Genomic DNA, 27,185 nt, shown 5'->3' on the forward strand with positions numbered 1-27,185 from the left:
TCACACAGCAGACAAATGGCAGAGCTGGGAATAGGACCCAGGGCCTTCTGACTTTCAAGCACTAGCCCATGTTGCTTCTTGGAGAATGAGGGTCAATAATGTAGATCACTTTTCAATGAATGGAAACCATGTCACATTAAAAACCAAACAAACAATGTCAGAGCTCAAAGAGGGTAGGGTTTTCTGGGGTCCTTCTCTGACTCTTAGGACTTGTTCTGGAATCCCGATGCCTTGGGTGGAGTGCCAGAATGTCTATGGCATGAGACAGGTGGTGGCACAATCATGCAGCTTAGTGGAAACATTGTTTCTAACAATAATAAAAATAATAAAAAATAATTGTGGTATTTTAAAGTGCTTATTATGTGCCGGGCACTGTAATAATAATAATACTAGTTGTGGTGTTTGTAAAGCACTTACTATGTACCGGGAACTGGGGTGGATACAAGCAAATCGAGCTGGACATGGACCCTGTCCAATGTGGGGCTCACAATCAATCAGTCAATCAATCAATCGTATTTATTGAGCACTTACTGTGTGCAGAGCACTTTACTAAGTGCTTGGGAAGTACAAGTTGCCATTTTACAGAGGTAACTGAGGCCCAGAGAAGTGAAGTGACTTGCCCAAGGTCACATAGCAGACAAGTGGCACAGAGGGGATTAGAACCCATGACCATGATTAGGACCCATGAGAAGCAGCATGGCTCAGTGGAAAGAGCATGGGCTTTGGAGTCAAAGGTCATGGGTTCAAATCCCGGCTCTGCCAATTGTCAGCTGTGTGACTTTGGGCAAGTCACTTAACTTCTCTGTGCCTCAGTTACCTCATCTGTAAAATGGGGATTAAGACTGTGAGCCCCCTGTGGGACATGGGCTGTGTCTAACTTGATTAGCTCATATCTATCCCAGTGTTTAGTACAGTGCCCGGAACATGATTAGCACTTAACGTTGCTAAGATCCATCCTTTCCACCTGTGGGACAACCTGATCACCTTGTAGCCTCCCCAGCCCTTAGAACAGTGTACTGCACATAGTAAGCGCTTAATAAATGCCATTATTATTATTATTATTATGACCTTCTGATTCCCAGGCTTATGCTCTATCCCCTATGCCATAAGCGCTGGGGTAGATAGAAGCCAATCAACTTTGACACAGTCCCTGACCCACATGGGGCTCACAGTCTCAATCGCCATTTTACAGGTGAGGGAACTTGAGGCCCAGAGAAGTGGGGTGACTTGCCTAAGGTCACACAGCAGACAAGTGGCAGAGCAGGGATTAGAACCCATGACCTGCTGACTTTCAGGCCCCAGCTCTATCCACTGGAACTGAATGTCTCTTATAGCTCTGCCTACGCATTGCATCCCCAGAAATAGAGGAGCTTCTGATCTTCTCGTCTTTCCCTCAAGCCTTCCGGATGCGGGAGGATTCATCCAGCGACAAAGTCTGGAAAAGGTGCAGGCACCTAGTTCCCCTGACACTCTCTCCCAATACAAACCGAGAACTGAAGAATGTCCTGGCCACTGAGCTCTTACCACTCTAAAATGATAAATCACTAGTTCATATTCTTCTTCTTTTTAGACTGTGAGCCCACTGTTGGGTAGGGACCATCTCTATATGTTGCCAATTTGTACTTCCCAAGCGCTCAGTACAGTGCTCTGCACACAGTAAGCGCTCAATAAATACGATTGATTGATTCTCTGAGAATTGTGCCAATGATCAATACATGCAGCACATGCTCCTGGATACACTGATGAACCTTCTGGCACACAGTAAACGCTCAATAAATATGATTGAATGAGTAAGGCTTAGATTATTATAGCTATCACAAGCTATAAATTAGAGAGCAGCGTGACCTAGTGGATAGAGCAAGGGCCTGGGAGTTAGAAGGACCTGAGTTCTAATCCTGACTCCTCTGAATGCCTGCTGGGAGAACTTGGGCAAATCACTTAACTTCTCTATGCCTCAGTCCCCTCATCTGTAAAATGGGGATTAAGACTCTGAGACCTATGTGGGACACGGACTGTGTCCAACTCGATTTGCCTGTATCTATCCCAGTGCTTAGTACAGTGCCTGGCACACAGTTCGGGCTTAACAAGAACCATTATTATTATTTATAACAAATACCACAATTTTTATTATTAGTAATAATAATTATTATGGAATCAGTTAAACGTATACTATGCATCATACAGTAAGTGCTCAGTAAATACAATTGGCTGATTGATTGATGTGTCAAACACTGTTCTAAGTGTTGGGGAAGATATAAGCTAATCACATGGGGCTCACAGTCTAAGGGAGAGGAAGAACAGGTACTTAATACCCATTTTAGGGGGAGGAAGAACAGGCACTTACCCATTTTACAGATGAGAAAATGGAGGTAGAGAAGCTATTACTTGCCCATAGTTACACAGTAGGCAATTGGCTAAGCTAAGGTTAGAACACAGGTCCTCTTACTTCCAGTCCCATTCTGTTTCCACAAGGCCATACTGCCTCCATATAATAATAATAATAATAATAATAATAATAATAATAATAATAATAATAATAATGGTATTTGTTAAGTACTTCCTAGGTGCCAAGCACTGTTCTGAGCTCTGGGGTGGATACAAGGAAATCAGGTTGTCCCACGTGGGGCTCACAAGTCTTAATCCCCATTTTGCTGATGAGGTAACTGAGGTCCAGAGAAGTTAAATGACTTGTCCAAGGTCACACAGCATTTCTATTGGCCAACATATGTACTCAGAATCTGGTGTCACAGTCATATATGTATCCTATTGCATATTAATTTATATAACATGCACATATCATAAATATAAGGGAGATTCTTGGAGCATGGCTCGGCAGCTGAAAAACCAACAAGAGAGTCATCTTGGTCTTGCCTCAAATATAACAGAAGAGATCTGCTTCTGCATATATGTGGAACAACTAAAATTTCTTCTGCAGGTAATCCGTGCCTTTTTCTAAAATGGGAATTTTAGTAGCAGATTTTAATTAATTAATTCATTCATTCAATCGTATTTATTGAGCGCTTACTGTGTGCAGAACACTGTACTAAGCGCTTGGGAAGTACAAGTTGGGTTAAAAAGGTAAATTGGTGCTCAAAGACCCGAAGGCAAAAATGTTAATTTTAAATACACAAGGAAATAAATAAACTTAACAGATTCCGCCAGGTTTGCCTCCTGCTTTCTGCATGCACTATTAGGCTGCTCACTTCAGGAAAAGTCAAAACAGGAAAGAGCAGGGAAGAAGAGCGTGGCCGTCATAAGAGTACGGGTCTAGGAGTCGGAGGACCTGGGGTGTAGTCCTGCTTCCACTTGTCTGGGTTCCCCAGTGGATTGGGACATTTTGCACTGCAATATCTTAATCAGATGAAATCCTTCAAGGTGATCCGATAAACGAGCGGTTCATATCAGCTCCTGATCAACTGTCTTCGTAGTTAAATTACGAAGTTGGCCGATCTTGCGACCGGGGGCATGAGCCTTCCCTGGAGCTGACCCCCACGGCAGGGTCAGGGTCTTTGGGGTGCTGTCTCCCCTGGAGCTGACTCCAGATTGAGCCACCATGTCCAGGACTCTCCCTGCCAGTCACGAAGAGCTGCTGCTGCCACCGCCTTGGCTAAGTGCTTAGTACAGTGCTTAAGCACTTAATACAGTGCTTTGCACACAGTAAGCGCTCAATAAATGCGATTGAATGGATGAATACTGCCACCTCCAAGTCCCATCCCCCTTTGGCCTCCCGAATGGCGAAGAGGAGGAGGAAAAGCCAGGAAGCAGAGGCACAGAAAGGGACAGAGAGGCCTCTCTGGAGGGGTGGGAGCGAGGATGCTTTCAGATGGACACAGGAAACTGCTGCTGAGACCACTGCTACTACCGCACCTGAGTCACGATCCCTCTGTCTGGGCCATGAGAAACCAAGTGACTAGGTCCAGGCTGGAATTGTGACCACCGAGGGTATTCCCCTCGGTATCCCCTGGCCTCCCGGGGCCACTGTCCCTCTGGAGGGACAGAGAGGAGATCTGGGAGAGGCTGTGTGGTTGTGCAGGGGGGATGCACGCACAGAGCTTCTCGAGGAGCAGACCTGGGGAGCAGACTCCATGCTGTAAGCTCCCTCTAGACTGTCAACTCATGGTGGGCAGGGAATGTGTCTACCAACTCTTTTCTACTGTACTTTGTCAAGCTGTTAGTACAGTGCTCTCCATATACTAAGCACTCGGTAAATATGACTGACTGGAGTCAGATTGCATCATTCATTCATTTATTCAATCATATTTATTGAGCACTTACTGTGTGCAGAGCACTCTACTAAATGCTTGGAAAGTACAATTCAGGAATAAAAGACAATCGCTGCCTACACTAGGCTTAGAGTCTAGAATCATACAACTGGCAGGTGTTAATCATAGGCACCATGGTGCCATTTTGGGTCATAGTGCAACCCCTTCTACTAGCTATTAGTAGATATGATAGGACACCCAGACGCAGACATAAACCAACCCCAACGCAGACATAATCGCGCCCCCACCGTGGTCCCTTTGTCTGTTTTTATCCTGGACTTCTCTGTGCTTCCGTTTTCTCCTCTGTAATGTGAGGATTAAATCCGTCTCCCTCCTACTTAGACTGTGAGACCGAAGCGGGTCAGGGATTGGGTCTGACCTGATTATCTGGTTTCTACCCGGCACTCAGTACAGTGATTGGCACCTAGTGCATGCTTAACAAGTGCCATTAAAAAAAAAAGGAGCAAAAAAAGACTCACCATCTATTACTGGTTTGGGTTGAGAACTTTTCAGGCGGAGAGAAGGCCGGAAGCGGGTTCGGTCGTTGAAGCTCCAGCTCTTTTGCACTTTAGTGGGGCTGCCCTCAGCTGTGATGTCAGCGCTTGGGGACCGGCGGTCTCCGACCGATGCCTGTCTGCACTTAACGCTCTGTCCCCGGGGGCTAGCCATCCGCACACGCTCTTTAAAACTTAGCTTCTGGCTGTGAAAAACAGAAGTGGGTTTATCCCAGTTTCAATGAGTAGCTTGAATTGCACATGCTTTTATAAGACTGCAAACAAATGTACATTTCATTTAGTAATGTATTTTCAGAAGCAGTGATTATAATAATGTGTTTCTTTCCCTCATTCATAAGATGAAATGTATTTGATCTGTGTGATTTAACTCATCGTGAAATAGTTGAAATTCTTAGGCACACCGTCTAGTTGAATTCAGTAAGGAAACATTAAGCAGCAGCAGTTTGGGGAGTCAGGCCAAATGCAGCCGAATACTAGTTTGGCTTTCACCTTAGGTTTTTCAGTTGGGATTCCAGCGTCACAGATTTCTTTTTTTCCCAAATAGTTTCATGCTAGAATGTAGCATTTATAATCATTTCTACAGCAAAACGGGAAGACGGTTCTATTTTTTTTCTGCATGCTGCTTATTTTGCAGGCAAGGCTATGACACTGATAGGGTCATGCATTTTCAAGACAGTTTGCAGCACTGCATACCCACCATTAAACAAACATCACTTTTGCTTCCAATTTTCTTTATGCTTACGACATTCATTTGTGTCAGACAAACAACAGACGCAAATACAACAGCCAACAGAAGTAATGAGTGTGATGACTGATGAATAGAAATGTGATGGTCTATCATGTGTTCGCTAACACAATTTCCTGCTATTAAAGAGGTTATTGATTTGCTGTGGCAGCTACTAGTAAATTGGCTTGGTCAAGGCAGTCAGTTTTGAAATGCCAGCTACACTTGGGAGGAGACTGCCTGAACTGAAGACGGGATTTTCATTAAAAATCAAGCACGGCTCTCATATTGGAATCTGCAACTAAAGATTTTTCTCATCCATATACTCGTCTGTGATCTGGTGAAGCTTCTAAAACTTTAGAGTATGAATAAACTAAATCTTTTCTCTTTCTCAGTGTGGCCTAGTGGAAAGAACCCAGACCTAGGAATTAGGAAGACTTGGGTTCTAATCCCACCTCCTCCAACGTGCCTGCTGGGTGACCTTGGGTGAGTCACTTAACTGTTCTGTACATCAGTTTCCCCATCTGTTCTCCCTCCCTCTGTGAGTTAAATGCAGAAGAGGGACTGTATCTGATCTGCATATATGATAGAGCCCGGGCCTAGGAGTCAGGCAGCCATGGGTTCTAATCCTGTTCAGAAACTTGTCTATGTGGCCTTGAGCAAGCCACTTCTCTGTGCCTCAGTTACCTCACCTGTAAAATGGGGATTGAGACTGTGAGCCCCACAAGGGACAGGGACTGTTTCCAACCTGATTTACTTGTATCCATCCCAGTGCTTAGAACAGTGCCTGGCACGGAACAAATACCACAATTATATCTACTCCAGCCCTTAATACAGTGTTTGGCACATAGCAAATGCTTAGTAAATACTTTATTATTATTATTACTATTATTATTGCATTTTGTTTGTCAAGTAACATTATATACCCATTTTCCCTTCCTCTGACTTTTTCACTTGTAAAATGTTCAGTTTGTTCATGGAAGGGGCAAGCAAGTTATTATAAACCTGTAAAAATTACTGGGTCCTTAAAAAGGCTGAAGAGTTGCAGTGTGGCCATACCTGCAGAGGACAGAATCAGTGCTTGTTTGAAAAAAAAAAAAGTAGCAAATGTGAATATGGCACCATAGGTCTTTATGTCCAGTATTTTTATTTTCAGAGCCTGGCCTTGCTCTGGCCACTGAGTTCTGAGCTTCAGAAGTGATGTTTGTGCTCAGAGAGTCTTGGGAAGGGAGCACAAAGGCTCGATGGCGAGTGGGAGAGTTCCGAGATCTTGCCAAGAGAATGCTGCAATTATGAGTGAGCTAGGCGTGCGCCTGCAAAATTGCACTTTTGACATCGCTACTTTACTCCACACACCTGGGGTGACATATGTAGTTTCATGTGTGTCTGGTATTTATGAGTGCCATCCGTAGTCCCTCCACACAACTCACAGGTTTCTTAAGGATTCAAACACTGGGTTGTTTTCAGCGAAACAGTAAGGAGAATTTGCCCCCAGTTCATTTTTTCTGGAAATGACATTTTTGAGCCTGGTCAGACTGGAGATTATATGGTTGTGCAAGGTCTTCACTGGACAGAGAAGACTTCCTGGGGAAGCAGAGCCTCGGTACCCCACCTCTGTTTATGAATGGGGTGAGTGCTCTCCGTCAATGTGTAATTTTCCACAACTAGAACACATTTTTGAGAACACAGAGATCGAATTGTTGGCACCACTGAAATGCAGTGGTGCTCTTCCGGTCTTAATGTTTGATTTGCATAGTTTGGAAATGGATATTTCTAGAAAAAGCTTTTTTTTTCCCTCAAAAAGCACATTTGCCCTGGGGAGACATGGCCCATGAATGTTTTTTGAGGGACGGGGAGGGGTGTGATGTCAAAGTAGAATTTTTTGATGAGAATAATTCAACTATCAACTGGAAGCCTTGACTTTTCCACTTACCGCAACGTCCACTGTCCCATACTGCAGCATGCCAACAGCAAATGTTTTTAGTGGATATGTATTTTGTTGCTATTAAGAAACATTAACATTTATTTTTCATGCCTAATAAAACAACAGATGACACCCATACTTTAAAAAGATGTGACATTTCACGTGTTTGTTAAATGTAACAAAATCAAATGATGTGGTACGGAGGTCATGAGATTTCTTGACAACTTCAGACAGGTTGATAATGCAGTTGACAGTTTTTCAGATCGAATACAAATATACTTCTGGACCAACGTGAATGACTCAAAGCAGCAAGCAAAGCACATGCTGTGCCGGGCAGCAGGTAATGAGGTCAGTTTCAAGAATGCTTTAAAACAATCACATCAGTAGAAAGATTTCACAGCATTTGACAAAACTGTTTCTAAATGGCATGCTTGATTACCTAAAAACTTTCTCACACTTCTCCCTTTCTCCACTTTCAAAAATGTACAAAGTCTTAAACAAAACAGGTCAGGGGTTGGTCCTAGAATGTCATCTCTCTCAACTCTAAACAGTTAACTAAGCTTGGGGACTATGCTGTGTAGAGTTTTCACTACAAAAAGGACTCCAGAACTGATGGCAGAAAAAGCAAGTTCCCTTTCCACCACTTGATAACCTCAGGTCCTTTGTATCTGATGATCTCATTTGAGTCCGAAGTCTAGAAAACTGTACAATGAACACTGCGCCTTTGCTCAAATTGATCCCATATCGAAAGAGCTGTCATTTCAGACATCCTTTCCATACTTGATATAAACACATTTTAAGGTTTAAAGATGGATTATAAAGGAAGTATAGTTTAAATAAAATGATTTTCTGAAAGCTCTCTAGCCACGGTTCCTTTCTGAACTATTTAAATTGAGGGGAAATGGATAAAAATACCCAAGTAAGGATCGATAAGGACTATGGTGCCCTACTGCCCCTTTTATCATCCCAGTGATGAAATCTAAAAATAAATGGAAGGTGAAAGATTGGTCTCGTTTAAGAGATGACTCTTCTAAAAATAAACAATGGCAAAAATTTGAACTAGTAAAGTAGTGAAATATGGATCTCTGAGCTGACTTTCATTACCTTCCATGATTCTTAGTAGCTATTAAAGCAGCAATGAAAGGGATAATTGATAGTTTCAGTGGTTTCTACTCTTTCTATTTCTGCACTCTAGATCTACTTGCTAAAATACAGGACTTAACCCAGTGCTCAAGAAATCACTTGGAAATAAATTCAACATGTTAACATCTTTGAAAATTCCCAGAACACTGCATTTTGAAAATTCAGGAAATGATCTTTTTTCTATGTCATTTCTTCGAAGTTTAGTATAATAACAGTCTTTTTGGTCTCCTTTCCCTTGCAGTAAAACGATCTAATTTTGAGCTCCCTTAAAAAGCCAATTTTGACTTGGCTTCTCTTCCTTTCTCTCAACAGAGATTAACAGACCTTTTTGATCCAACAGTTACTAGGCCCAAGTTACTGAAAAGTGCATTGCTGACAATTCAGATGGTCGAATTTTATTTCCGCTACTTTTCAATTTTATTTTTCCTTGAAAGATAGCTGTACCAAGATTTCAGGCTTGTGCCAAGGAGCATCCACGGGAGCTCGGCAAGCTATGACTCACCCTTTGGGACGGGAAACCGAGAGCTCAACAGAGTTCCGCTAAACCACGGCTTGTTTTGAGCATGCAGCCTGTTCTTCAGAGCTAATGAGCAGATCCAGGTCATGCCTGGCCAAGCTCTGTCCATGGGGCTTGTCTACTCGGTAGCAATCGGAAGTTTCCAGAAGGTGCCGAAACACCCTACCACGTGGCGTCTGACTTCATGGGCTATACAAAAGGAACTGTGACGCGACATCCGAAGCCCCTCATCACTGGTACGGCATTATTCCTCTTGGACTTGGAAGGATGTGGTTATCCACGTAGTCAATGACTGTTTCAGCCCTTTCACAGGATAAAGCATTCAGCAAGTTCCCATCTCAGCCACAACAGGATCACTGGGCTTAGACAAGCCAACGCGTGCGGCAGCACAACAGTTGTTCAATTGGATAGATGCGCCGAGATATTTATAGACAACACCGTGATGGATAGCCCTTTTCACCACTGTAGTAGAGATGTATCATTGCAGGCAACAGGCAACAAGGAAACTTACAAGCAGTTAAGAAAACCTCAAGGAAAAAGCCCCCAAGGAGGAGTCAGAAACTGTAAAAGCACTAAAGGGAAGAGGATCGTAAACTGATCATGCACCTGATGTTAGTTGGCATTCTCAAATATCATGTCAATGGACAGGATGCTGGATACCTATGTTTCCGAGATGTGTACATCCTGAAGAGCTTCTGTTTATTATTACATAGCTTACTAGGAGTGAGGGGAAATAGAGGATCACATTACTACGCGTTTCACTACTAGGAAAAGGCTCAGGTTGATTGTTCTAAAAATAGAGCCAAATCAGGCTCCAGTTTCAGTTGTAATTCCTTTCTCATCATGGTGTATAAGTAATACATGCCCAGCTCAACTCTGCTACAAGAATCCAATACAAAATCCCCACGTGTTGAAGCTGGAAAACACCCCAGATTTGGAGCAGCTATTGCAAGTGTTGCTAGTATAATGTTGTTTTCCACTTAAGAAGTGATTAAGAGTAATCTACTAGGTAACTCTCCCAAAACTGCGTCTTGTTTGAGGCTGAGGTTTACCAGTGCACTATATTGCTCAAGAGATTGAGAACAACAAAAACAAAAAGTTCAGGGCATTTTGGAAAAGATTGATCAAAACAGATCTGCCGATCCCAGTAGACTTTACAAAATGTGATGGCAATGAAGTTCTTCAAGATGTAGTAGCTAATCTACATATAAGCTATCCATGTGCAGAGGACTTTGTGAAACCTGCAAACTGGGCTAAATTCTGAACAATATATGGTGTAAATGACTGTAAATTAAAAAGACTCAAAACAGAAGATGAATAAATGTTAAATTCACCATTTAAAAAGTACAATATCTCATTTACAATTATTCTAATCAATAAGACCTAACTCTCTCCCTTTCTCTCTCTCTTGAATGCATAGGACTAGAAGATAATTTAAAGAAAAATTTTGTTCTCAAAATGCTTAAGAATTGGGCGATAAAGAAAGACATATTTTATTTTAAAGAAGTGGAGAAAACAAAGACAGATGTCATTTAGTTTGGTTTAACAGCACATGCAAATCACTCAGAGCATCACAGTTAGAAGAAAAGGAAGGATAAAGACCAGAAGATATGTGCACAGAAATTTGGAAAGTGCAAAGTACTGACTGCTTTGTGCAGCTCTGGCAAAAATCTACACATCCTTGTCTAAAATGCTACACATGACACAACACAACTACCAACAAAATATTAAACCCCCACCCTCACTGACTCAGAGCATCAAAGCACAAAATTTCAGGCACAAAATCAGAAATGTTGAAAAAATAAATCAGCAATGTTTAGATATTTAAGACTTTTTCTTTTGGCAATCCATTTTTTCAGATACAGGATAAAACAATTTGTGTGATATGCTACTGTCTGGCAGGTGGCCTGAAAGATTTCTAATATTTTCCTACAGACTAAATTATAATATTGAGTATGGAATGAGGTACTCAGTCAATTCTTGATTATCTCTACTAATGGGGAAGCCTGGAAGCACAGAAATAGAAATGCAAAGATAATCCAAAAAAAATCTCATTTGGGGCAATAGATTTGAATTCCTCATAAAAGCTATTCCAGAACCCAAGCAGCAAAATGAACAGATTTGTATTTGACTCTGCATGCTCTCTGATAGAGTCAAGAAGCAGTAAAGTTGGATAATAGAAAAGAAAAATAAGCAGATCTAGAAGTAACGTGGTCTCATGGAAGGGCCTGGGTGTCAGAGGACCTGGGTTCTAATCCCCCACCTGCCACATGTCGGCTGTGCGACCTTAGGCAAGTTACTTAACTTCTCTGTCCCTTAATTCCTTTATTGTTAAAATGGGGATTAAATTCTACCTTCTCCTACTTAGACTGTGAGCCATGGAAGGGACAAGGACTATGTCCAAACTGATTAATAAGTATCTACCCCAGCACTTAGTTTAGCACACAGTAATTGCTTAACGAGAATAACAACAACAATAACAACGATAATAATAATGATCTTAGGCCTGGATAATCCACAGACTGGACAATCTGCTTTTGAATAACCAAGAAGTGGCTATATGAAATCCATGATGGATGAGGGCTTAATACGTGTAAATTGGGTTTATTGGCAAATTGACATTCTTGTAAGTGCTCACACCTTGTTGAGAACAGGAACATAGCACCTATTCTCTACAAATAAATCTAAAGAACTCTTTTAAAGGAACAAACGATTTAAATCAAATCAGTTTAACATGGTTGTCATCAAATTCTTTGATAACCTGGAATGTTTGGGAAAAGATGCTAAGTTAATCAAAGAAGGATTAGATAATTTCAGAGAAATTGTTTTAATGCTGTTCATTCCTGGGAGTTATTTAATAGGCAGACCAAGTGGACTGGAGGGAAAAAATCCCAACAACGACAATAGAAAACACGCTATCTTAATAGTGATTAATAATTGATGAAGGCAGCAGATAGCCTGTGCTTAAAGTGCAATTCAATTGAGTCTGGCCTAAAGGGATTCAAGCTAGGGGCTCTCAGAGGCTCCAGTTTGAATTAAAAAGGAGAACTTTTTAATAACAGTGGTCTCTAAAACTAAGCTGTACCAGCACTATACAAAATCAGGTTCCCCATGGACTGCATGCCTTCTTTTCTCTTGTGTTCCAGAAGTTGATGGACCAAACTTCATTGTAGCATTTTCTTAGCCCTAGTGCAGAGAAATCAATCAATCACAAGTATTTATTAAGTGCTTACTCTGTGCAGAAGTACAGTCTCCTGCGAGTGTTTCAGGACAACAAAGTATGCCTGGCTGCGTGCCAACATTAAGACTCTGGAATACCAATTCTGTAATCTTCATCAAGGGAAAATATTCATTAGCTCCTTACCCTTTGGGCATTTGATATTCACCCCATCCTCAGCCGCACAGCACTTAGCTACGTGTCTGTAAATTATTTATTTACATTAATGTCCATTTCCCCTTCTAGACTGCAAGCTAGTCTCACAGCCCCACAGCACTTATGTACATGTCCAGAATTGATTTATTTATATTAATGTCTGTCTCCCCCTCTAGACTGTAAGCTCACTGTGGGCAGGGAATGTGTCTGTTATATTGTTGTTTGTACTCTCCCAAGCACTTAGTACAGTCCCCTGCACCCAGTGAGCACTCGATAAATAAGATTGATTGATTAAGCTCGTTATGGGCAGGGAATGTGTTTGCTAATTCTGTTGTATTGTACTTTCCCGAGTGCTTAGTACAGTGCTCTGCACATGGTAAGTACTCAATAACTACCACTGACTGATTGATAAGTGCATATATTCATGTAATTTCTGCCTGAGAAAGGACTGCAGCATCAGATCTCTTGTAACTTTAGAGATATAATTTAAGATAATGTAATCCTTATTGGAACTCTCTCAGGCCCTTAGAACAATGTACAGAGTAAGTACTTAATAGATGTTATTGATTGATTGAGTATGGCATTATTCATTTTAAATTTCTTACAAGCCCCAGAAACACTGAAGGGATTTGAACAGAAAAAATATCTTTCTTCCCCTCCAGACTGTAAGCTCGTTATGGGCAGGGAATTTGCCTGCTAATTCTGTTGTATTGTACTCTCCCAAGCACTCAGTACAGTGTTCTGCTTATAGTAAGCACTCAATAAATACCACTGAATGATGGATTGACTGAAAAACTCGAGGAAAGTGAATCCTGCATATAAATGAATACACCAATCAAGGGAGCTTGATTTTTTATGCCTCTCTCAATCAGTACAGCGCTAAGCACCTAGTACGGTGCTCTGCACACAGTAAGTGCTCAATAAATACGATGGAATGAATTACAGCATTCCAAACACTCGACATCCCCCATCTGTAGAAACTACTGCATGGCAGAAATTTTCTTTGGTAACCAAAAATTTGAGGTGGGACCACAGAGCTCAAGAGAGAACCCCACTTTACAATTTCAACTAAAAAATGCTTTAGAACTTCAATTTTCTGGTTAGGTTGCCCACTTAGATAAGATTACTGCTTGCCTTTTGAGTTCACTTGGATTATGCAAATCAAGGTTGTGTTTTGTGTGGGCTTTCATTTTTAAAATTTTAAATATAGAAAAATTATACAATTTTTTAAAAGTATATTACATTATTAAATATGGGAGGTGGTTTTCCTGTAGAACTTTACAGACTTCAGTCTGGGTATTTTTGGCTTGGTTTACAGGTGATTTAATAATTCAGCCCCTTTTTTGCTCTCCTTGGTAGACATGCACGATCATTTCTCTCATAACATGTGTCTTCATTATGCGTTTTGATTAGGGATCATTTTTCTGGCAAATAATTTCTCTCTGGTTGGAACATAATGCAGTGTCAAAAGAAATGGTCAGTGGGTTCACCCGTGGCATCAGTCAAGACCTGTTACAACGTGATTTCTCCGAAATGCGAGATTCTCCAAAATCAGAACTTCCACACTGCAGGAGAACCAACTGAAACTTCCTTCGCAGACCATATTGTTTTCAGTGTGCGCATCATCCTTTCTTGAAAATCTTTAGAAGGTGGCAATTAGCCCTGGGAGGTGAGGATTGCTAGACATGTGTTTAATAGGGGGAATTTAAGGGGAAAAAAAGAAGGGTAGATAGGGGGTGGGAACAGAAGCATCAACCAGACAGATCTGAAAAGACCCCATCTCCTGAGTCACTTGGGTAGAATTTCTGCCTGTTAAAAAGGCAGTAGGGAAAACCACCAAAGTATTTTTCAGTGTTGAATTTCCCCCTGCAGAATATTTTCTGCTTCAGTGCCGGGCAGAGGGAGTAAAACTAATGTTCTCTAGTGGAAAACCAATAAAGTAGCATTTTCCGAAGATATCAACAAAGGTCACCTTAATCAAATTGTACTTGAGGATCTTTTTTTACTTATAAAGAAAACATTCACAGCACTCACAAGGAATGGGAGGCTCAGAAATAAGCAGGTAAGAAGAGACAAAACACAAACCTGCTTGTAGTTTCTCCTTGTTCTTTCCTTCAGGTACGCAGGTATGGAAGAAAAACAATGTTGATAAATCAGTTAAAGAAACAACTATTGATTCGTTTACACTTGACATAAATGCTAAACTGGAAAGAGATTAGAAACAATTACTTTTAACAATTTCAGAAAACACATTCAAACAGTTTAGCTTTTCTTTATAAATAAGGCTTCAAAATTTGAAGACATGCAGAACAGGCTAAAGATTTTGGGGGCAAAGCACATAGGCAAATGCATTGCTGTCATACAGGAAAAGCAACCCCATAGATTTTTTATTAAAGTTATCTGCAGGAATAAAAGTTGATCTGATTCAAAAGGCACAAGCAAACGAGAGTTAACACATAGAAAATGCTATCCTGAATTTGAGTTTAAGGTTTTACGTGTGAATTCTCTCCTAAAACTGAATAACCATTTACTGTTTTGAGTCAAATTTTCCTAGATTGCAAGTGGTTGCACAAAAGCTAGTTAAATATTTTGGAACATTGCATTGATTCTCAGCCTCCTGAAACAGCAATGTCCTAGTCATTATGTTGAATTTGGGTATGAAAAAATGCAATATAAGCTGCTGCTCCAGGGCATTGAATGGTACTCTGGAGTTGATAAATGTTCCCAAAGTGTTTTACTTCCTCTACATGACTGGTTTATATTTTCTAAAATTAGTATTTGAGACCCACAATCTTAATGGATTTAAGTCACTTAAATGGAGAAAGATCAATTTTTTTTTGTCCCAATAATAATAATAAACCCCAAAACACTGAATTGAGTTCTGGTCCTGTCTGTGGGATTGGCAGATGGGGAGAGAACATTTTCTCAATAATTTTTGTCTCAGTGATTGATTCTGTAGATTCTAAACCATAATTTGGTTGGGGCAGAGTGACTCTTTAAAAAATTGATGACAGTATTTATTAGGCACTTACTATGTGCCAAGCACAATGCTAAGTAGTGGGGTAGAGACCAGAAAAGCAGATAATAATAATAACAACAACTATGGTATTTGTTAAGTGCTTACTATGTGTTAAGTGCTTACAGTTCTAAGCCTTGGGGTAGATACATGATAACCAGGTTGGACAAAATCCCTGTTCCACATGGGGCTCACGGTCTTAATCCCCATTTTACAGATGAGGTAACTGAGGCCCAGAGAAGTGAAGTGACTTGCCCAAGGTCACACAACAGACAAGTGGCAAAGTTAGAATTAGAACTTGGGTCCTCTAACTCCCAGCCCTGTGCTCTTGCCACTAGGTCATGCTGCTCCCTACAGCTCTGCCAAATGCTTGCTGTGTGACCTTGGGCAAGTCACTTCACTTCTCTGTGCTTCAGTTCTCCCATTCTTCCTGCGACTTAGACTGTGAGCCTAATGCAGTGCAGGGTCTGCATCCAATCTACTTAACTTATACCTACTTCAGTGCTTAGAACAGTGTTTGACACATAGTAAGTGTTTAACAAATGCCATAAAAATTACCCATCAGACAAAGTCTCTGTTACCCACAGGGGTCACAGTCTTTATGGAAGGGAGAACAGGTATTTATTCCCTATTTTTCAGATGAAGAAACTGAGGCACAGTAAAGTTAAAGGACTTCCCCAGGGTCATACAACAGGCAAGTGGCAGAGTCCCAATTCTTAGGACATACTGTTTTCCCACTCCTCCTATTGGTTGAAAGTATAGACTGTGTATTTTTCACCTCCTATTCACAGAGGTACTGAATCTTTTAACAAAAAGGCCGGGGGAAGATCCATTGCTGGATACCATCTCAACCTTGAAGGGATGGAGAATCAACTTGCAAAACAGTTTCGATTTTATTTCTACTGATTCTGTTTAGAGAGGTCTACTGGGGACATGAAGGTGATAATGATATTGGCAATTTAGGATGAAATAGCAAAACTGGTGTTCTTTTAATTTCAGTATTCATTTAATCTAAATTTGTGTTAAATGTACTAAAGGCTCTGTGGTTGATTTAGCTCATTTCTGCTATAGATCATTAAGAGATTTGAAGATAATGTAATGCTAAAAACATAGTTCGTTTTTACAAAACACATCACTGATGGATGAATTAGTTAACTACAAATATATGACTTCAGTGTTTTATTGAGCAACCAAAATATCACTGCCTCTGATTCCTCAGAGTATAAGCTGCATAGGCACAGAAGCTATTTACTTCTCAGCTCATTGCTAGGCTAAATGAACTATGAAGAAATTGGGTTTCCCATAGTGGAGTCGGATAGTGAAGCTACAAATGTTCCTGAATATAAATGAATTTAAAACGGTAACTCATATTTATTAACATTTGTGATTGAAGTTAGCATTGAACTACTATCATCAGGATGATCTTTAGTTAATAATTGAGAGTTTTGTTATTTTATTATATGGGTGAGTCTAATTCTCCCTTCAGAGTTCAGTTCTCTCCCCTGCAGAGCCTCTTTCCTCTGCGGAATTATTAAGGCATGGGAGAATAATAATAATAATGACGGTACTTGTTAAGCACTTACTATGTGTCAAGCAGTGTTCTCAGTACTGGGGTAGATACAGGCTAATCACATTGGACACAGTCCCTGTCCCACCTGGGGCTCACAGCCTTAAGCCCCATTTTGCAGATGAGGGAACTGAAGCACAGAGAAGTTAAGTGACTTGCCCAAGGTCGCACAGCAGATATGTGGCAGAGTCAGGATTGATGGATCGATCGAATGATTGATTTTGTCTTGTTGGGCCCTGGGAATTTTAGGGTCCAATGTACAGCATAGAGTGGATGATATTGATTTCATTAAATGTTACTGGCCCAATTGGTTAGTAGGTACTCTTAAGGAAAAACAAGGAATGAGACAAGCCAAACATTAATACTAATTTTTTAAAAAGCTGAATAGACACCAAGTGCAGCACTGGCTGCCATAATGTTACCTACTTTGTAGGGCTGCAGGTATGCAAGGCCTTCAAATGAGGCTTCCAAGTAGCAATGGAAACCGACTTCTCATCAGCCGCATAACTACGCCATACACACTACGTGCAGGACATGTGGTAAAAAAAGAAAAACAAGGCAAGAGGGAGCAGGGGACAAAACAAAAGAAAATGGAAAAGCAGATTAGTAAACCAATACATGTTGGGGTTTTTTTCTTATCACTCATAGCACTGATACATGCCTGAAGAATGGAAGAATACTTTCATAATATCGCCAGCTGGCTGTCAAGCTTGGTCGTCTGGAGTCAGTAGCATAATTCCTCCAAGCAGCCTGGTATCAGGAAACAATAGAAAAGCACAAGGGAACCAACAAGGAATGAAATAAAAGAAGCTGTCAATTGATTCTTGAACACTCTGCATTTTGCTCACACCAAGAACCCGGCCTGTTGGACTGGCTTAACTGGGTTAAATGGCCTGGATGCCTGAGCTCAATTTCGAAGTGTGGGGGCCTGACAAGAGGACTTTACCCAGCTCCTGGGCTCTCAAAGATAGGAGTGCTGATTAGAAGGTTCCAGCTAAATGATTGAATTCTGTGAAATTTCTGGCTGTGACAGCAAGCACCGTGGTTTTATGTCATGGAGAACCCAAAACAAAATAGGAACAGCAAAATATGGCAGGGCAGCTCTGGGCATTATAGAGGTCTGGCCAGAGCGGGGTGGGAGGGGAGGAGGGGGAATCAAGCCTCAAAATTTGGTGTGTGATTACCTAGGGATGAGTCACATTCCCAAGGGAAATCACCTGAGCTTTCATCTATTAGCTTGGAGAGAGATGGTGTTGTAACTAGCTGAAATGTCAAGCTGTTTATTAAAGGCCCCTGAGCAAAATGGCTCTAATCAGCATATCCTCAACGTTGCTCTTTTTCAGATGCAAAGCTAAAGAACATGATAATGTGATAAAATATGGTTTCCCAAGCACCAGAGCAGATACATCTCTGGGTATGAAAGGGTTTTTAATTAAAAATTAAAAATAACGTGAGACTTCTCAAGGAAAGACTCTCAGCTCACAGGACTAAGGGCGAAATTTTGGCAGTTCCCAGTTCTTGTTTACGCAGATGTACATGGACGCTAATGATTATAAAGACGGGCAAGGACCTTTCCTTGAGTTGATTTTATTCGCTATCTCACTCTGTTACAGAAAATGTGATGAAACTAGTTTCAGGTCATGTTCAAACATCGGGAGTCTGCATTTCTTTAATGATTTCAAATAGCTGAATGCATGTAATCTGCAAAATGATTCAAGAGCAAGCAGGTGAAAAGGTATCGATCTCCTGTTGGAACTGCTTCTCCTTTGCTGAGAACCCCAGATTTCTTCCCTGGAGCGACACCTAAGATGGTAGCTTTATTAAAATGATTTCTGCAGGAACAGTGTAGATTCGGACAACCGCCTTCTGAAACAAGGTTAGAATGGAGTCTCTGTTATGCCACAGCCCTGGAACCCACAATTGCCACTGAGCTGGCGAAGAGACAGGACTGAGGGAAGATCACCTGCTAGGGATTTAAAGAGCAAGGGGCAGGCGGGGAGCAAGTTACAATTGCAGAAGATGGAAAATGCTCTTCAAAACGCGGTCGGCTCCTCTTCCCTTTTATTTCAAATCTATCCCAACCTCCACCTAGTTTTCTTCACTTCTCTCTCCTATGAGAAATGGCTTCTAAGTGGCACCCATCTTGGAGTTGTTGCTAGCTAATTTAAGACAAAATAGACATGGAGAGGAGGTTCCATTATTCCTGCTCACTAACATAACTGCCAGGCCACGGTTCTTTAAGTACTCATTTTCTTGTTAATTGGAGTAGCGGAGAAATAATAAATTGCTGTATGTCTCCATTTTACTGTTGGAGGCTAACTGTTAAATGATTACATTAACGCAACACTCTGTCCCAGTCTTTGCAGACCTAATAATGTTTTAACTGTTCCAGTGGCTTCAAATGTAGAGAGAACACTGGGGTGCTGTTCTTAGCTTTAATCCTGCTGTCTCCATTTGGCATTCTCTTTTCTGTCTGTCTCTAGATGTGACTGAGAATCAGGAAATCGACTGTCTCTCTCTTAATCCCCCTACTCTCCTGGCTTTGCAGTCCCTGCTAGCCATCTTGCGGGAGCAATTCAAGGTGAACCGAGACTTTAATTTATCATGGTGCAGATCGAGTGCTTCTTATCTTCCACTGAAGAAGGGGAAGCTGGAAGCTGGGCTATGAGTTTAGAGAAATCATCTTGTTAAGAGAGTTCCTGTATTCTTCAAGCAGTTGTGGGGAATTGGGAGATGGGAGAGAAGGTTAATGTCATCCAACATGCTAGTATGATCCCTGGTGGCCATGGAAAACATAATGCCCAGGAGGCACTCCTCATAACTAACATAATTTGTGTTTTGTATAGGATACTGCAAAATCCCTCAAGACTTAAATCCATCTAGGTGTAAGCAAAGAACAGAGGTGGCAATCATCTAACATTTAAAATGTGTAGAGAGCCTCTCTGGACAATTCAGTCCCTCCAAACACAATTTTTTTTCTCAGTTTTATAGGTAATTAAGATATTATCTGGTTAATTCTGCCTATTGTGTTGACCTAGCCATACTGACTCACTATACAGAAAAGGATTAGCACGGACTTCTCAGAGACCTCTACACACTTTTATGGCACTTTATAGCCTTAAAAAGCCCTATTAAAAGCACATTTTCTACAAGAGGCCTTCCTCAACTAAACCCTCATTTCTTCTTCTCCTACTCCCTTCTGCTCCACCCTTGCATTTGGATCTACACTCTTTGTTCACACCTCCTTCAGCCCCACAGCACTTACGTGCATATCCACAATTTATTTATTTATGTTAGTGTCTGTCCCCCTTGCAGCCTGTAAGCTCACTGTGGGCAGGGAACGTGCCTACCAACGAACTCTCTTATGTTGTAATAATAATAATTAATAGTAGTTTGGTATTTGTTAAGCACTTACTATGTGTCAAGCACTGTTCTAAGCGCTGAGGTAAATACAAGTTAATCAGATTGTTCCCACGTGGGGCTCACAGTCTCAATCTCCATTTTACAGATGAGGTAATTGAGGCCCAGAGAAATGAAGTGACTTGCCCAAGGTCACACAGCAGACAATAATAATGATAATGATGGCATTTGTTAAGCGCTATGCGAGAAGCACTGTTCTAAGCGCTGGTGGGGGGGTACAAGGTGATCAGGTTGTCCCACGTGGGGCTCACAGTCTTAATCCCCATTTTACAGATGAGGGAACTGAGGCTCAGAGAAGTTAAGTGACTTGCCCAAGGTCACACAGCAGACATGTGGAGGAGCCGGGATTAGAATCCACAACCTCTGACTCCCAAGCCTGTACTTTTGCCACTAGGCCATGCTGCTCCTCTACTCTCCCTAGCACTTACTACAGGGCTCTGCACATAAAAAGTGCTCAATACATACAATTGACTGATTTATTGTTCTAATGATTGAAAAAATAAGTTTGGAAAATAACAGAGCCATGCTACTTGCAAACTGGCAAACCTTTAGAAAAGAACATATTTCTATGCTCTGCAATACTGATGAATTTCACTGTGCTTTCTCAATCATCCGAACATTCACAGAGCAGTTTTGTTTTGTTTTGGCTCGTTCTCTGTGGAGAAAAATAAAGGCTCTTTGCCAAATGCCTTAATTCAAAAGTTTTTTTTAAAAGTCATAACTTTGTGGCTTTTCTTTCCCCACGATGAGGGACTGGGAAATGGTGTATCTTGTGGTGATATTTTGGAATTGTTTGAGCCCATGCAAATGTGGTCATGAGATGGGGAGCTTGTGCGTGCGTCCTGAAAGCCTGGGGAACTGGCTCAATGAGCAGCTGAGGACAGGGGTGCTGGAAGCCCGGTGCTGCTTCCCTCTCTCCGCTGGCAGTCGGCTTACATTGAAAAGCTCCTAGTATAGCGCTTAAGTGCTTCATACAGTGCTTTGCACACAGTAAGCGCTCAATAAATACGATTGAATGAATGGTGTCTGGGATGCAGAGGACTTACAGTTCTGGAACTAAGCACTGGAGAAGCCCTGGATACAGTTGCACAATGCAGTGATGCACAGGGGTCCTTATATGAGCTCTGGAGTCTTGAGACATCTGACTACAAAAATATTGACTCACTATGTTGGCTAAGCACTCTCTTCACAAGTCATAATGATAATGAAAATAATGAGAATAATAATAAAAGAAACTGTGATATTTGTTAAGTGTTTAACACCCAAGTGTTATGAGATGCTGCATGGCCTAGTTGGTAGACCATGGTCTTGGGAGTCAGAAAGACTTGGGTTCTAATCTCGGCTCTCCCACTTTTCTGCTGTGTGACCTCGGGCAAGTCACTTCACTTCTCTGGGACTCAGTTACTTTCTCTGTAAAAGTGGGGATTAAGACCGTTAGCCCAGTGTGAAACAGGGAATGTGTCCAATCTGATTATCTAGTACTTTCATTCATTCAATCGTATTTATTGAGCACTTACTGTGTGCAGAGCACTGTATTAAGCACTTGGGAAGTACAAATTGGCAACATATACAGACAGTCCCTACCCAACAGCGGGCTCACAGTCTAGAAGGGGGAGGCAGGCAACAAAACAAAACAAGTAAACAGGTGTCAATACCATCAGAATAAATAGAATTATAGCTATATATACATAATTAATAGAACAGAGTAATAAATATGTACAAATATACACAAGTGCTATAGGGAGGGGAAGGGGCTAGGGCAGGGGGGTGATGGGAGGGGAGGAGGAGAGGAAAAGGAGGGCTCAGTCTGGGAAGGCCTCCTGGAGGAGGTGAGCTCTTCTGTACTTACCCAGTGCTTAGCACGGTACCTGGACCATAGTAAGCACTCTACAAATACCATAAAAAAAGAAAAAAAGTGCTTGATATGTGCTAAGCAATGTACTAAGAATTAGGGCAGGAACAAAATAAATTGGACCCAGTCCCGGTCCCGTATGGGGCTCAAAGTCTAAGTGGGAGACAGATGAGGTATTGAATCTCCATTTTATAGATGAAGAAACTGAGGCACAGAGAAGTTGTCACTTGTCCAAGATCACTAGCAGGCAAGTGGCAGAGCAGGGATTCAAATCCAGATCTTCTGACTCCCAGATTCATGCTCATTCCACATGGCAAGCATTCCTTTAGCACCAAGGGTCAAGCACGCCTTGTACGGATGTAGATCTCAGAGGAATTTTTTATTTGAAAAATTCTAAATCATTTTAAAACACCCTCCTGCTCTGTCTGTGCTGGATCTACTCTTCTCATTTAAAGGTGAATCAAATCAGCTTCTCTCTAATCTTACTGGCATGAGCTTTTACCAATCGAGAACAAAATAAGATTGGTTAATAAAGACATGGATCAGAAATTGAGACTGGCTACCCAATCTCACTAGCTTGTTGATTAGAGCAGCTCCAGTCAAGTCCAACAGAGGTCAGTGGAATAATGAACTAATTTCTTTTTCCATTCTCTTTAATGAGTGACAGCCACATCAAGCTCTTTTCTCATTCTCTCTCATAGCAACTACTATTTACCATTAGAAATTAGTGGCTACCAATCAATCTGTGCATCAGGCAGAAACTCCTCACCCTGGGCTTCAAGGCTGTCCATCCCCTCGCCCCCTCCTACCTCACCTCCCTTCTCTCCTTCTCCAGCCCAGCCCGCACCCTTTGCTCCTCTGCCGCTAATCTCCTCACCGTGCCTCATTCTTGCCTGTCCCGCCGTCGACCCCCGGCCCACATCATCCCCCTGGCCTGGAATGCCCTCCCTCCACACATCCGCCAAGCTAGCTCTCTTCCTCCCTTCAAGGCCCTACTGAGAGCTCACCTCCTCCAGGAGGCCTTCCCAGACTGAGCCCCCTCCTTCCTCTCCCCCTCACCCCCCCTCTATCCCCCATCTTACCTCCTTCCCTTCCCCACAGCACCTGTATATATGTATATATGTTTGTACATATTTATTACTCTATTTATTTATTTATTTTACTTGTACATATCTATTCTATTTATTTTATTTTGTTAATATGTTTGGTTTTGTTCTCTGTCTCCCCCTTCTAGACTGTGAGCCCACTGTTGGGTAGGGACTGTCTCTATATGTTGCCAACTTGTACTTCCCAAGCGCTTAGTACAGTGCTCTGCACACAGTAAGTGCTCAATAAATACGATTGATTGATTGATTGATTACAAGGGGTCCCTATTTCAAACACAAAGCAGAACAGATATGCTCAACAGTGACAGAAGATTAAAGGACAGTGGCATTGAGGAGAATTCATTAGGTGCTCTGAAAACAATTAAACCACCAGTGAAGATTCTCCCAGGGACTAAAAGAGATCAATCCAGAATTAGGGAAAACTCTTGGAGAGGAAAAAAAGGGGAAAAATAACATTACTTCTTCATAGCTCCACCTGTTTGTTTCAAAAGCTTAAAAATGTACCATTGTCTTCCCCTTAATCAAGAGATGAAGTTCTTGACATTTATTTTTGTTGTGTTGCTTTGAAAACTGGGATTAAAACTATGTGAAAAAGAGAAAACATATTTAACTTTGAAGTAAAAAAGGGGAAAAAAGGGGGTAGCCAAAATGATTAGGTAAAAGGAAAAGAAAAGAGAGAAGACAGAAGAAACAGAAGAGGCCGGACAAAAACACCGAAACAAACAAATGGGAGACTGCAAGAGAGGAAGAGAACAAAACAAGGAGATACAGAAAGTAAATAGAAGACTAGGGCAAGAAAAATAATAATAGTAAGCAAATTAAAAATGAAGAAAGAGAAGTCAAGGAAAGAGAGGGTAAGTGGAGGAGCAAAAATCAGGAGGGAACAGGAACATATGGGAGAGAAGGTTCCATGAAAGAGTAGTGTCACTTTGAACTATGACCCATTTATCTGACCACATCCTCTAAGACGATAGTTTATGCTTCACAGTTTCTCATCTTCTCATCCATTTTTTAAAGTGGTTTAAATTACGTAGTTGTCAAACTATCGACAAAGGGGCAGAGGCAGGAAAGATGGGACATTAGCTCACTAAACTATCCCTTCCAGACCCCTTCCTCTGCCTCTTCTCTGTCTCCCTCCACAGCTCTGCATCCCAAGGAATAGGAATATCCGTATGCAGCAGGGACAATGGGGCAGTGGAAAGGAAAGGATACTGGTTTTGATTTTTCAGGAGAATACTCTCCATCAACTGGGGGGAGGTTTTAACACAGTTTCAGATCCTGTTGGCAGGAACCAACTGAAGACAGACATATTTCATGTTGGCAGGAGCTAATCAGAGGATGTGGCTCATAACCATGTGGTAAATTAACCTCTTCAAATGAGTGAAGGAAGATCAGATGGGGGGCCCAGGGACAGCTGTAATCCCATCTGATCTAGTTTAGGCAGTTCACACCTGTGTTGTGTATCCAAAGACAATGGGTGGACTGAGAAGTGGGAGAGAAAAGAGATAGTGTTTGGGAACTGTGGAATCAGTAGGAAAAGAAGTGCGTAAGAAGGTGTAGGATGGTGAGAGAGGTGATAATTACGAGTGGGAATTCCTACTATTCCAATCGTTCCAAACCTATTGCAGGAGTAGCTTACTCTGTTGTAGATGATGGATTTTATAGAATGCAACGGGACAAGCGCCTACTTTCTCATAATCCTTACCCGATCTCTTCTTTTATTACATTTTAATTTTCTAAATTTTCTATTATATTTTAATTTTATAAATTTTTCAACCATCCATGTATGTCAGTATTATAATATTATTAATTTCAGACATTCCTTGAGAGTTTGTTCAATGACCTGACACGAATCTTTGAATCTTTGACTGTAAACTGCTTAAGGGCAACCATCATATCTACTAACTCTAACCGTACTTTCACTGGCACTTTATACAGTGCTCTGCACAGAAAAAGCACTCAGTAAGTACTTTTCATTGATCTGCTCTTAAGAACCAATACTAAACTGGTCAGGATGAAAAAAACCTGCTGGACAGTTTATATTAGCTTTTGTACACTATTTAAGTAGGCAGGAAAACCATTATTCTTAATGCTTCATGAAAACTGAGACCAAATAAAAAAAATAATAAATGTTAACTGAAAATACCATTATATTACAGGTTGATGTTTATCAAGTTTATCGAGAAGCAGCGTGGCTCAGTGGAAAAGAGCCCGGGCTTTGGAGTCACAGGTCATGGGTTCAAATCCTGGCTCCGCCAATTGTCATCTGTGTGACTTTGGGCAAGTCACTTAACTTCTCTGTGCCTCAGTTACCTCACCTGTAAAATGGGGAGTAAGACTGTGAGCCCCCCGTGGGACAACCTGATCAACTTGTAACCTCCCCAGTGCTTAGAACAGTGCTTTGCACATAGTAAGCGCTTAATAAATGCCACCAAAAAAGTACACTATTCATTTTTTCTTCTGTCGTTTTCCCCTTTGAAAATACTGACACTTCACAGTATCCTAGTGCCATCAGTAAAAATACAATAAATTTGTGCTATCTGACCTCTTTTAACTCAGAAAACTTTCCCAACCAGCACTTAGGTTGTACTACATACATGATCAGTCTTGGCCGATCGGTCCCTGGTGAGGAAGGAATCTATCATCATCATCATCAATCGTATTTATTGAGCGCTTACTGTGTGCAGAGCACTGTACTAAGCGCTTGGGAAGTACAAGTTGGCAACATATAGAGACAGTCCCTACCCAACAGTGGGCTCACAGTCTGAAAGGGGGAGACAGAGAACAAAACCAAACATACTAACAAAATAAAATAAATGGAATAGATATGTACAAGTAAAATAAATAAATAAATAAATAGAGTAACAATATCTGAGTCCTCTCTGGCAAGTCTGATTAGCAAATAACCTCACTTCATCACTGATCATTGAGCAACCTCTCCCCACTATTGGATGCTGTTCCTTGTCTTTCAGGCTGCCCAAGTAACTCAGAGGCATTCTACATTAGCTCTCCTTAACACTCCTAGCAAAGATGCCTCGGATAGTGGCAGGGCTGAATGTGACTAGTAAATAGACCTCTTCATCGAACAACAGCCCCAGCATAAAACTGTCACAATCTGAGAGTCATCTAAGTTAAGGGGGAGCTAGGGTTGCCTTTGCTGACTGCTTGCTTTTCCCACATCTTTCTGGAGTCTCTAGAGGAGCTTTACAAGCCTCTGGGGTATTATGCAAAGCCCACTTCTGGTCAGCCCTGACTCTTAATGAAATGGAATTTTCAAATAACTGACATCTACCATTCCTCTAACAGGCCAGAGAACAAAGCTTTTACTGTATTATCCCTCATATTAGCTCGTAAAGCAGTAGGATAGTGGTTTGAAACTGTTGCAGTAGGTGATATAATGAATAATTCAATGAAAGACCAACTGGTACATTCTAACCAGATAGATTTCTTTTGCCAGAGCTTTGTCATTTGGTTAGCCAGGAGGAGTAATTGAATATGGGAGCTAATGTCATGTTCAACTCCTGTTGAACTTGTCACTTAAATAACAAATCTTGTTTTTACACGTCATTCATTAAAAAAAAATCATCCAAGAAAGCATACAATCAGTATCCTCTGAAAGGCCTTACTGGCATTGTTATTCATCTAAAGTCTAACAGTGCATGAAATGTGCACTGGAAACACAAATTTCTTATTCAGAGATCCAAACTGTTATAGACCACGGTACAGTTAGATCAGTCTATGGCTAATAAATAACATTTCTGCAAAG

The 27,185-nt window shown here is 41.3% G+C and overlaps 1 protein-coding gene across 1 annotated transcript in view; it reads right to left on the bottom strand.

The window, feature by feature from the left end:
* Positions 1-27,185, bottom strand: part of KCNQ5 (potassium voltage-gated channel subfamily Q member 5) — a 593,498-nt gene that overhangs the window by 58,654 nt on the left and 507,659 nt on the right. The window contains exons 8-10 of the mRNA XM_038743290.1: positions 17,468-17,562; positions 14,544-14,570; positions 4,742-4,962 (exon numbers count right to left, since the gene is read on the bottom strand). Of these exons, the coding sequence (XP_038599218.1) occupies positions 4,742-4,962; positions 14,544-14,570; positions 17,468-17,562 (343 nt within the window). The remainder of the gene's footprint in view (positions 1-4,741; positions 4,963-14,543; positions 14,571-17,467; positions 17,563-27,185) is intronic.

Source organism: Tachyglossus aculeatus, chromosome 1 (genome assembly GCF_015852505.1).
Source record: "Tachyglossus aculeatus isolate mTacAcu1 chromosome 1, mTacAcu1.pri, whole genome shotgun sequence".
In the NCBI taxonomy this organism is placed as follows: domain Eukaryota; kingdom Metazoa; phylum Chordata; class Mammalia; order Monotremata; family Tachyglossidae; genus Tachyglossus; species Tachyglossus aculeatus.